The sequence below is a fragment of the Arxiozyma heterogenica genome (assembly GCF_036370985.1).
Source record: "Arxiozyma heterogenica strain weizmannii chromosome Unknown scaffold_5, whole genome shotgun sequence".
Classification (NCBI taxonomy): Eukaryota; Fungi; Ascomycota; class Saccharomycetes; order Saccharomycetales; family Saccharomycetaceae; genus Arxiozyma; species Arxiozyma heterogenica.
In genome coordinates this window covers 141,356-153,870 of record NW_027042658.1, presented here as the reverse complement: position 1 = coordinate 153,870, position 12,515 = coordinate 141,356, and the positions used below count along the sequence as shown (strand labels likewise).

The window sequence follows — 12,515 nt, the reverse complement described above, 5'->3', positions numbered from 1 at the left end:
AATCTTTCCTAAAATTAAACAACTTTTGCATGAAAACCGGAAAATCAAAAAACAAAAAATAACTACCAATTTGGGAATATAATATTGTCAACAAATATTTAACATTAACATACATTTCTTATATATTAACAATGATTTTCCTTTATAGGATACATCAAACTCTAATATTAGCTGTCAAGAAGAATTAACGAACCTTGCTTAATAATTATAGTTATAATTCCACTTTTCTTTTCTTTTTTCTTTTTTTTTCAAACTTCGGATTCTATACCTTTTCTTCTATTCATTCTTTGAATATTTATATATGATAACTTTACCTCCTTACTTCCTGTTCTACAGAAATAGCATATGCTGGCCATATATAATCTCTGATTTATTACGAAGTATGGGGAATCTGCTTTCTGTCATATATTTTTTTTTCCAAAAAAATATTGTTGGTTGATTAATTCACAAAACTCGGTTTTTTAAGGTTTTAACGCAACATAAATATATATCCACTTATACCCAACACGAGGATCCTCTCCTGCTTAACATAAGATTATCCACCTTTCCTCTACTATTTGAAATATATTCTTTATCGATTCTTACCATATCTTATAATTTAATTACTTTTACATTTATTTATTTACTTCTCTCTTTTTTTATTCTTAATCTATATTAACTAAGTAGGTTAAAGTTTATTGAAAAAAAGTATTTCCATATGTAATGGTGATAACCAAAACTTTTGTTCATCAGTTACATTATATTATTTCAGAACCAAGTACAAATGATCTTATTGGCTGGGCAGATCCTGAATATGATAATAATTCATTCTTTTTAAAACCACATGACAAAAGATTTGCTGAACTTGTATTGAAAAGGCATTTCAAACATGGGAATGTTAGCAGTTTTGTTAGACAATTACATATGTATGGATTTCACAAACTTCCCAATACCGAGAATAATACTAAGAATCAAACAGCTAATACCAATCACAACGCTCCAAAAACAAAACTCCATAAGTCTGAAATGGTATGGTATTTTACTCATCCATCGGGTTATTTCACTAGAGATTCTAATAGAGAACTTCTAAGTAAAATTCATAGAAAGACTACTGGAATGGGAAAGGATGGGAAAAGAAAAAATATCCTATCGCCTGTTTGTGTCAGTTATTTTGATCATAATGGTAACCCAATTCATTCTCAACATGTAAATATGTTCCAAAATAATCTGCCGTTAACTGATCGTTTCGGTAACCAAACTGAAATTAACATGGGAAACCAACTTAATATGATGAATGAAGTTCCAAGAGGAAGTGTTAGCTATAATAATACCCCAGGTAGTCAAGTTAGAGTCCCTGAGGCAAGAACATATTCGCAACCGTTATTACAAACAAGTCCGAGACTCCAAACTGTAGTAGGAGCTTCAAATCAAAACAATAACATTCGAATATCACAATCTACATCAGAAAATAACGGGATATATTATGGAAGTGATAACAACAGTAGTTTTACAACCACCTCCTCACTATTACTTCCTTATAACAGAAATAATTTACAATTTCATATTCAATCTCAAAATAATTTACCTTTACAAACCACATATAATATTACTTCATCTTCATCTATGATGTCACTTCCATATATGACCTCCAGTATTCCAATATCTCCTTCCGTGGGATATATTCCCCAAGCAGCTCCATCATCAAATCACCAATCTGTATTAAAACCAACCCCTTTAAATGGAACTGATCCTATTCCAATCAGTACATATGATGGGGTCAATAAGCCAACTACAAGACCTTATTTCATTAACGGGGAGAATACTCAATCTATACCGAATCTACCAATTACCCAAAAAATATATGTCGAAAAGACAAACTCAAATATACTAATTCCAGTTACTTATTCATTAGTTGGGCCTGTTCCACAACATTCTTCGCAACCTGCACTAACAAAATTGAAAAATAGTGAACCATCGACTCAAGATTATACACAACCTAAAGTACTGCCACTTTCTTCTGATAGCAAAATCACGGAGGTTAACAATACTTCTGCTATTTCAACGTCCAGCGTTCCAAAGAAAAATTCAGAAGAACCCTTGCTATCTCCTGTCCATCCAACACAAAAGGTTCTAAGTGATAATAATGACAATAATAGAAGTGAAAAAGAAAGCCAACTTGATAAAAACATACAAGCATGCTTGAGCAACAACCTTCAGGATTTAGTAAAGTCACTAGTATCGATCACTGATACCTTAAATAGAATACGTTCACCAGATTGCTTAATCAGTTCCAGGTTAAATATTACAACCGACGATTCAGGAAAAGTTAATATTGAGTTAGATGGAAAGCAAATTAAACTAGACCAGTTAATAAATATGTTATCTGAAGTAAAAACAAAATTAATTGATAATGATGATATTATTTCAAAGACCTTAATTTCAGCAGATTAAGAAAAGTTTATAGAAAAAGTTAAAAATTAATTCACTTTCTGTAGCATTATGTATATCACACAAAGATAAGATTATACTAAATTTGAAAACTATAAGTGGAAATAAAAATAATTTTTGACTTTTAATTACACGATGTAAAATTATTTATGTACATTTGCTCCTCCTGTTCGATGAAAAATCAAGGTAAATTTATTGGTTTACTGTTAGTTTATCTTTGAAAATTCACGCATCAGCTACAGGCTATGAAATATAATCTCTCTTTTTTTATGTAACTTCTATTTAAGAAAAAAGACATATTCATATAATTGCTTATATACGAATCATCATGATATTGATCGTTAATTATTATTAATATTCAAATAATTTCCTATCTATATTTATCTTATTTTTTAAATAAATGTACGTATAATAATCAACAGTAGTGTTGATTAGGAGGTGGGACATTAACTGGTCCATAAGCAGATAAGGGAACAAAAGTTGGTATGGGAGAAGTTACACTTGCTGGATAATTATAGTTGATTGGAGGAAAACTATATTGTTGTGGTTGCATCATCATGCTTGGAATTGGACTGGTTCCTACAGGAGAACATGGCTGAATTTGAGGTTTATAAAACATTTTTGAATTTTGTTCTTCCATCAATGCATTGAGAAATTTACGATTATATCTTAACTTGTTTTTAGCAGGATACCTGCTATTATCGACATTATGCGTATCGTCATAATTATTTCTACGAAAATCAATGTTTTTTTTATTGGCAAAAGACGCTTCTAACACCTGATCCTCATCAAGAGATGTGCCATTTGTGGCCAAAATAGCTCTAGATGCATCTAGAGGATTTTGAAAACACACAAAACCATATCCTTTTGAAGCACCAAAATTATTTGATTCGTCATCTGATTTATTTTGCTTTGTACTACCTCCTACAGTAATTATCTTTGCACTTATAATTTTACCAAATTTTTCATAATAAGCATATAAATCATCATCTGTCCAAGTTAATGGAAGATGCTTAACATATAGATTAGATTCCTGTTGAGACTCCAAAGGAATTGGTAAATGACTTGGAAGATTGGGAGGATAAGAAGAGCTTAAGGGTAGTGACATTGGTGTAATTGTCATAGGTGAAGGATAAAAATTTGATACAGGAACTGGTTGTGCAGGGAAGGAAGGATATTGTAACAAGGGTGATATAACAGCCGGCGATTGAATTATTTTTTCCACATCAGTTAGATCTTCCCTTTCATTATTATCATCTCCTGATATTTTTTGTGGTTGAAAAGAGGATAGTGTTGACAAAGAAGAAGCTGAATTAGTCATCACCATATTTTGACTATATGGTGGTACGTTCATGTACTGATGTGGCATAAATTCCAAGAAACTAGATGATCTGGAAAATGAATTTTCCATATAATTTATTTTATTCGTATATTTATTATTATTACTACTGCAATTTCTACAATTATCAACATTATCAGCATTATGGTGAGTTTTACTATGATTTAGATGATTGATTCTATTTTGAATAGCTCTGTTTACAATCAATTGATTACCATACCATTCATACAAATTTAATAACTCAATGCATTTCAAAGCCAAAAGATGTGTTCTAACCTTAATAAAACCATAGCCTTTCAATAAAGATTGATCTTCTTCCTTTGATTGATCAATATTGTTTTCTAATGGGAAGTAGTAAGATAAAATTTCAAAGTCAGGATATTCTTTCTTCAAAATTTCATTTACAAAATCCAGCACATGGTTCTCTGTAACGATTATATGATAACTATCTTTCTCCTTATTATTACAATTATCGATTGCTTTATCATTGTCATTATCATTGTCATTATCATTGTCATTATCATTGTCATTATCATTGTCATTATCATTGTCATTATCATTGTCGTTATCATTATCGTTATCATTATCATTATTATTTATTTCATGAATATATCTAGGTAAATTTCCGATGAAAACACATTTGAAATTATTTTCACCTTCCAATTCATTCTCATTATTGTCTTCATTCTCATAATCTATTTCATTGAATCTACTCATAATAATACTTTTATTTTTGCTACTTTTATTCCTTTTATTAACCTTACCTTCATCATCTTCATTTTTCATATTCAAACTAGTAGTATTATTATAATTATCTGGATTATTTGTTAAATCATTTGTTTTAAATTGTTTCCAAAATAATCTTTCTCTTTCCTTCCTTTCAACATGATAATTAACCAATAAGGCTGATCCTTTAATAACTTTCCCATTTAGTTGATTGATACAATCCGAAGCTTGTGAACCTAATTGGAAAGAAACGAATCCATAATTTTTAAATACTCTCTCGTTATTATTTGAATTATCGTCATTCTTATTAGGAGATTCGTTTTTATTTTGTTTATTCTCAATCAATTTTATTGAAAGGATCGGACCAAACTGTTTACATAGCTGATTCAGTTCTTCCAATGTAACATTAGGGTGTATATTACCAATAAAAATATTATTTGGATTCTTCAAGGCATGATGATTTGTTGATATTGACCATTTATCTATAATTGTTTTCCCTGCCCCATTCAATAGTTGCTCAATTTCAACTAATAATGAGTCTAATAAAGATTTATTTTTGAATTGACATTTAATTACTGTATCGTACTTCCATTTTGCAAAACCATCATCATCATCATTATCACAATTCTGTCTACCACTATAAGATTTTTTATAATCTATATTTGAGGTTTCGAAAGTATAGTTATTTGAATTAATTAAAGCATGTCTCATTTCATCATTTAAATATTCATAATTTTCTATAAAATTTGGATCATTCAAAATCCCATAATGCTCATAAAAAATATTATTCAAATTATTAATTATTAACTTTTCATCATCATCATCATCACCATCATCATTAGTATTATTATTGTTGTTGTTGGCAATGTTCTTTGAGTCATGATTCCACCTTATCCTTATTGTGAGTTCGTGTATGTTAGCTAAGAGTTCTAATTGCAAGCTTATTCCATTCATTTTATCTTTATTATGAATTTGTGACATTATTTTTATTTTTCCTATTATTTTGATAATATAAAAAAGAATACACCTGATTACAATTGCATCAAGTATCAATATTATTATTAAACAGATAAGTACTACGTCAAGTTAAAGCAATTAAAAGGTTGAGCAGAGGAAGCAAGGAAATAAATAAACAAAATATAAAAGTAACTCAACAAATGGAGTTAAAGTAACAAAGAAGCTAATTACTTTAGGAACTTTCAATTTTAAGAGTTATTTATTTAAAAGATAACCTGCTTGATAATGAATTTACATTTTCCAATAATAATCTGTTTTTTTCCTTTTTTTTTCCTTGCTTTTTTTTTTTTTTTTTTTTTCCTTCCTTCCCTTCTTCCCAAGTCACAATTACAAATAATAATTGCACTAGTACTACAATGTAAGTACTACATAGTAGTAGTAAACTGCAACAGTAAATAGAATATTACTTTCTAATTTCTAATTTTTTTTTATTGTTTTCTCTTTCTTTCTCTCCCTTTACGTTATTTTTGTTCTTTTTCTATTTTTCCCTTTATGTTTGCCTGCGAGATCCGGTTGTGCTCGAGGAAAAAAAAAGTTAATTAACCAAATCGGGTAAAAAAGCGTCAAAATACGACAATTAGGAAATAAATGGTCCCTTTTGTCATCAAATCTCGTTCCTGTGTTTGTCTCCCTTTTCTTGTTTTTATTATTTTTTCTTTTGAATTCTGTATGAGTTAAATAACGCACTCAAGGTACAAACACTTTAATAATGAATGATACCATATACATAATTGATTTGTAGTGATCACTACCAACGTCAATTTGGTTAGATGCCAATATTTCTTGGACTTGAAGACAAAGACAGATTAGGAGTATGGTATATCCGAATAATATCGGTTATAGAAGGAAGTTGATAATATGAACTCAAACTATATGTTTTTCAATATGTATTATTTTTAATGATACAAAGAGCTTTTATTCTATTCTATTTTATTTTTGTATCAGGTGAAAGAAAAGTAAAAAGAAAGAGATATAGAAGAGACAAACTTTTGTTTCTGAACAGTCTTTTACTATGCACACTCTCTTTCTCTTATTAGTCTCAGTAAAGATATATACACAGGGAAATAAAAAAAAGAATTACAGCAGTAGTAATAATTAACAGTAATTTACAACCAGCACTCAACTCTCATTGCAATTGCTTCTGTCAGGACACTAAGAAAGATGTGTCTCTGATTCATATGGTACGGTGTCAGTCAAAAACCCAACAACTAAACCAAAAATTCAAGAATTGACGTAACTGTAACACTCTCGGAGAAATTACCGAAAGAGGAAACTTGTCCCATGTGCGACTTCTTTTTTTTTTTTCGTTTCTTTTCTTTTTTTTCTTTACAAAATGCGGGATTTGTTTAATTTTCTCTATTTTCCTATTTTTTATTTTTTATTTTTTTTTGTTTGCAAATTTATGGAGAATAAACCACCAAAATGTGATGGAAGTGTATATTAAATATAAGAACAGATATGATTGTTATTAACAATAAACTAATACCAATAGTTATAGCAGAACCACAGTGCAGTATGACATTGCGTATAATGCTCCAATAGACAGTGCAACCTCATAGTCATTTTTACTAATAAAAGTAGCCCCTCTATAAAAAAAAATGTTGGTAGGTGATGAAGAACACCTCCTGCCGTCTTTATAGATCGCTGTGCAGTGAGTAATATTTGGTATTACTGACAACAAAACAGTGAGTTCAGTAAGTGTTTCCCACCTTTCAACATTATTTTTTTTTCATTCATATAATTTTATATATTAACACTTGTTATGTCTGTATAATCACCCCTTCGATCATTTAAGCATAAGATTCAACTATGTCTCTAACCATCTCTCCCTACCTTTAAAATACAATCCAATGGTACAACAGGGCAGAATATGGGTGTTTTCCACCTTGATAATGCAAAAAAATAAAGCCAAAATAAAGTTACTCTTTGCATTTCACCTCTTAAGTATATCAAATCATTATGTTTGCAACATGGATACTCTTCTCTTCAAAGTATAAAGTAGTCTGTATATATGATGTATATTTCTGTTACGATTCTATTTAGATAACCTATCTCGTATAATGTGATCTTTGTACATGATATAATTTTGTACCCAGGGATCACATAACTTAGTGGCAAATAAAAAAAAAAAAGATGGAGTGAAAGTAAAAGATACAAATAAGTTAAAACTGCTAAATTGTGTAGGTGGTAAAGCTATCATATCAACAAATAGCCTGTAAAACTTTAATAAATCCACCTTATTATATATCCTTACAGCAGTTCACTACATTGTTATTAATTTATTCATATCTTAATAGTCTTAATCTATTTTAACCTTTGAACTTTTCCACTTTTTATCTTTTTGTTGTTTTATTGCAAAAGTTTAAAGAATACAATCATTGTTGGTTCCATATTCATTTGATCTATTTAATTGGTATCTTTCTTCTTACTGTTTTTTTATTTTTTTTTATTTTTTATTGAGATGTTTTTAACTAGAAGTGAATACGATCGTGGTGTCAGTACATTTTCTCCAGAGGGTCGTTTATTTCAAGTCGAATACTCTTTAGAAGCAATCAAATTAGGGTCTACAGCTATAGGGATAGCCACAAGTGAAGGTGTGGTTCTTGGTGTAGAAAAAAAGAGCCACGTCACCCTTGTTAGAAGCTGATTCTATCGAAAAGATCGTAGAAATCGACAAGCATATTGGTTGTGCCATGAGTGGGTTGACTGCAGATGCAAGATCCATGATCGAACATGCAAGAGCTACTGCTGTGACGCATGACTTATATTACGACGAACAGATTAAAGTAGAGACTTTGACGCAATCTGTCTGTGATTTAGCTCTAAGATTTGGAGAAGGTGCGTCTGGTGAAGAAAGATTAATGTCTAGACCTTTTGGTGTTGCTTTATTGATTGCAGGTCATGACGACGATGATGGATATCAATTATATCATGCCGAGCCATCTGGTACATTCTATAGGTATAATGCTAAAGCGATTGGATCAGGTTCAGAAGGTGCACAAACAGAATTACAGAACGAATGGCACTCGTCCTTAACTCTGAAAGATGCCGAATTATTAGTATTAAAGATTCTAAAACAAGTTATGGAAGAAAAATTAGATGAAAATAATGCCCAATTAAGTTGCATTACTAAAGAAAATGGGTTTGAAATATATAGCAATGAAAAAACTGCAGGAATAATTCAAAACTTAAAGGAAAAGGAGGCACAAGAAAATTCTGAAGATAATGCTAACATCGATAGTGAAAAACAGGATATTGAAATGTCTACATAGATATATAATATAAATCATCTGTATAAATGCCATTACAATATAAATACACTCAACATTAATATTATCTATCTAAAAATTCAATTAAATAATATCTATGTGTCTCTTGCTCACTCTACTAGATGAGAATATTCAGGTACCTCTTTCAATTTATTATTGAAAAATTTCTCTAATCTATTGGCATATTTAAAATATGATGTATTTTCACCATTATAAAGTCGACAATTATTACAAATTAATTTTACATCATAAACAAATTCTTCCATTTTTTCATATTTGTTACTGTCCAATTTCACTTCCATAGTACTCAAATCCATTGGCTCTTTAATAAAATCATAATAATCAGGTACTTCATCTTTGTTAACTGGTTGTAAAAATGGCCATGCTGCTGCATGATTTTGTAATTCAGTCAAAATATTTTGCATCACAGCATGATGTGGTCCACGCTTTGGCCTTTGAGCCAGTTCATCCATCTCAGGTGTCCACCCCGCCTCTTTTAAACCAGGAATCGTCATTGGGTCAACAGGTTTAATGTTATCCAAGTCCCTAAACTGTTCTAAACCAGGTCTAATGATATGAGACCTCGATATAGTTCGTATCTTTCTTCTTAATGCTGCCTCTTGTAGTAAAAGAATTTTGGGAGCATCCAAGTACCGTATTTTTGGCAACATTGTACATTGCATCAAAGTACCACCTTCATAATCTTTAATATAACCCATCCATATCGTCTTATCTAAAGTAACCTCTTTTGTAAAACCTTGTTTTTTGAAATATCCAATTGCATAATTATCTGCATACGTCAAAAAGTGTTTGATAGGACTCGTGTTTCGTACATAATCTTTTAGATGATTCATTAAATGAGCACCATAACCACGTACTTGTTCAGTTGAAGAAATGGCGCAAAACACAATTTCTGCAAATCCCCTCGAATCAAACGGCTTATAAGTGATTCCACCTACTACTGTCAAAGGTTTCCTTATTACGGCCATAGACAAATGACTTCTATCATAAACAAGCCTTGCAATATATTCCTTTGGCATCTTAGGTAACTGTTTTTGAAAAATATTCTTTAATCCAGTAAGAACCATCAAATTTTCCTTCGTATTATCATTATTTACAACTCTGAATTCAATTTTACCCTCTTTCTCCTCCACAACACTTGGTCTTTCAATGAGCTTATATTCAACACCATCAAATTCAAATTTTACTGTTCCCTTTGGCTCCTCTTCTGTTGTAACAATATTGTCTTCCAATGACTTATTATTGTTAATTACCTCATGATCATTTTCTTTTTTCTTTGAATCTTCTCCGATTTCTCCTATTTTTACATCACCCACCCCCTTTGATTTACTCTCTTGCTTCATAGAATCATGATTATCTTTTTTATTATTATTATTAGTTTCTTGATCATCCTCAACTTTTAATTTTTTGGTGTCTGGCTGATCAGCTTGAGAAATTATCTCATTTTCCCTTTTATAGCCCATCGTTCTTATAGATAAAAATAAAACAAAATACTAGAAAGATACACAATGATTACAATATCATGTATATCCAATTCAGCTCAATCGTTCTTAACACAACAGTAATGACGATTAATATACTTTAATAGTCAGATTGTATATTCTTTTTTGTTTTTTTGTTTTTTTTTTTCAACTTACATGTATGTTTATTTACCATTTCTGAAATATATTTTATTTTAAAGTTTATTTTTTAAAATCCTGAAACTTTCGAAGCCTTCGAAAATAAAAGAGACTCATCAAATCAAAAAATGAAAACTATGAATTTCCAAAACAGATACAATCTATACAATATATAGAATATCTATATAGTTTCAGTTGTCGATCCTGTTTTATTTTTGTTTAGCTCATTATTGATGACAAATTCGTCCTCCCCTTCTTCTCTTTGAGATTTAGCCCTAGTTTGATCATCTAAAGTTAAATCATCTAATTCATCTAACAATTCATCAACATCAATTTCCGGAGCATCAGACTCCTCGAATTCACCAGACTTATAATCATCATCAGCATCATCATCATCTCCACTTTCCAATGAATTAGATTTTTGGATTTCTGCAACTTTGTACATATTGACATTTTTTCTTAATTCCTCATCTTCTTCTAGTTCTTGTAAAAATAATTCGTAATCTTTTTCTGAACGTTCTAATTCTTGTCTTTGAAACCTTGAAGAGCTATGTGTTCCAACATGTAAATCTGTCTCATTATATTCTTTAGCCATTCTTTTCAACTTCCAATTTCTGTTCTTCTTATTCTTTTTCTTCTTATACAGTTTCTTAACTAATATAACATCTGGAATTTGATCATATTCCAATTCATCAAATAGTTCTGAATTATAATTAGAATTAGCAATAAAATAACCTACGACTGAATCACCCGCATGAACTATACCACCTAAATGTGATCTCACATAATATTCTTGATCGTTGTTACCTAAATCAGATGTACGGGCTACAGTAATATCAGCAAGAACTTTATTACCCTCAGTGAACCCTGTAGGTTCAACATCCAAAACAATGAATTCGACTAATTGAGAAGAATCAGCTAGTGAGGAGAATGGATTTCTCCAATATGTTTGTGATGACATTTCAGAAGCTTGTAAGGTTACCGGATCCATGAATTGTACTGTATTCGAAATCTTGGAACATAGCACAAATCTAGAGATATTACCTAAGGATTTTGCTATCTCTTTAGGTAATACTACCAAATCATCTTTACAAATTGGAACAATTTCTACAGAATATGTAAATTTATAAGTGGAAATATCAGAATGGGTATCTTTGGAAATCAGTTCTTTGGAATTTTTATATTTGACTGGAATATTTGATTGTAAGAAATCAACCATCTTTATGGCGTGATTCTTTTGACCATAGAAAAAATCTAACCCATCTTTAACTTCTTCGATTGATATGGTATCCATGTGGGCCTTATGTTTTAAAATCATTTGTTCCAAATATAAAAAAGTCCTTTTATGTGGTACTTTTTGTCTAATTTGCACCTTTGCAGTCCATGTATTAGCAGTAAAGGAACGTGCACAGTCTGGACATTGCACAGCATTGACATAATATTCAATTTGACAAGTTTGCTGAATCATAACATTCATCATGGCCTCACCTTGGACTGTGACTTTAATTTTAATTCTTCTTGAATGTGGTTCTGTCCATATAAAGGACGCATCGACTAATCTGACTTTGTTTAAACCTTTCAATCTTTTAAGACAAAGTGCCAACAGTTCACGAGATTCCAGTTCGGCTCTTATCCATTGTCCTGGTGGTTGCAAAAACCTTTCGCAATCTCTACAGAACTGAACTGTTGCTTCTTTTGGTATATCCTTTGTGATGTCTACTTTGATTTTGATACAGTCTGTACACATGACCAGTCCAGTGGAACCATCAATTGGTGTCCCACACTCGCAGCATAATAATGTGGCAACTCTTGACATTATATATACTTAGCTTTTTTTTTACCTCTTCTTTCTTGTTTTTTGGTTTTTTTTAATTACTCTCTAATATCACACAATATTATTTTATTCTTATGTCTAACAAGAATGAATTTCTCTCTCTCTATATATGCTTATATATAGCTACACTCTCTTGTATATATGTATTACGTAAGATTGCGAAAAGAAACCCTTTTTGGTTTCAACTTTTAGAACAACCTCGAACTGAAAAGAAAAGTAAGATGCACACCCACACACCACACCAAAGTGCCATGATTATCATT

At 30.6% G+C, this 12,515-nt stretch overlaps 6 protein-coding genes across 6 annotated transcripts; 3 read left to right on the top strand and 3 right to left on the bottom strand.

The window, feature by feature from the left end:
- Positions 1-702: 702 nt before the first annotated feature.
- MGA1 (Mga1p) lies at positions 703-2,430 on the top strand (the record flags this gene model as incomplete). The annotated part of the gene is made up of 1 exon (XM_064860436.1): positions 703-2,430. One exon carries the CDS (start codon positions 703-705, stop codon positions 2,428-2,430), a length of 1,728 nt encoding a protein of 575 aa, XP_064717453.1.
- Positions 2,431-2,842: 412 nt separating this feature from the next.
- RIE1 (Rie1p) lies at positions 2,843-5,473 on the bottom strand (the record flags this gene model as incomplete). The annotated part of the gene is made up of 1 exon (XM_064860435.1): positions 2,843-5,473. The coding sequence occupies one exon, from the start codon at positions 5,471-5,473 to the stop codon at positions 2,843-2,845; it is 2,631 nt and encodes an 876-aa protein (XP_064717452.1).
- A 2,497-nt stretch (positions 5,474-7,970) lies between these two features.
- Positions 7,971-8,156, top strand: PWA37_003927 (uncharacterized protein; the record flags this gene model as incomplete). The annotated part of the gene is made up of 1 exon (XM_064860434.1): positions 7,971-8,156. The coding sequence occupies one exon, from the start codon at positions 7,971-7,973 to the stop codon at positions 8,154-8,156; it is 186 nt and encodes a 61-aa protein (XP_064717451.1).
- Positions 8,157-8,202: 46 nt separating this feature from the next.
- PWA37_003926 (uncharacterized protein) lies at positions 8,203-8,781 on the top strand (the record flags this gene model as incomplete). The annotated part of the gene is made up of 1 exon (XM_064860433.1): positions 8,203-8,781. One exon carries the CDS (start codon positions 8,203-8,205, stop codon positions 8,779-8,781), a length of 579 nt encoding a protein of 192 aa, XP_064717450.1.
- Positions 8,782-8,888: 107 nt separating this feature from the next.
- On the bottom strand, positions 8,889-10,262 carry GCN5 (histone acetyltransferase GCN5; the record flags this gene model as incomplete). Its single annotated transcript, XM_064860432.1, has 1 exon — positions 8,889-10,262. One exon carries the CDS (start codon positions 10,260-10,262, stop codon positions 8,889-8,891), a length of 1,374 nt encoding a protein of 457 aa, XP_064717449.1.
- Positions 10,263-10,599: 337 nt separating this feature from the next.
- Positions 10,600-12,234, bottom strand: PWA37_003924 (60S ribosomal export protein NMD3; the record flags this gene model as incomplete). Its single annotated transcript, XM_064860431.1, has 1 exon — positions 10,600-12,234. One exon carries the CDS (start codon positions 12,232-12,234, stop codon positions 10,600-10,602), a length of 1,635 nt encoding a protein of 544 aa, XP_064717448.1.
- Positions 12,235-12,515: the final 281 nt, after the last annotated feature.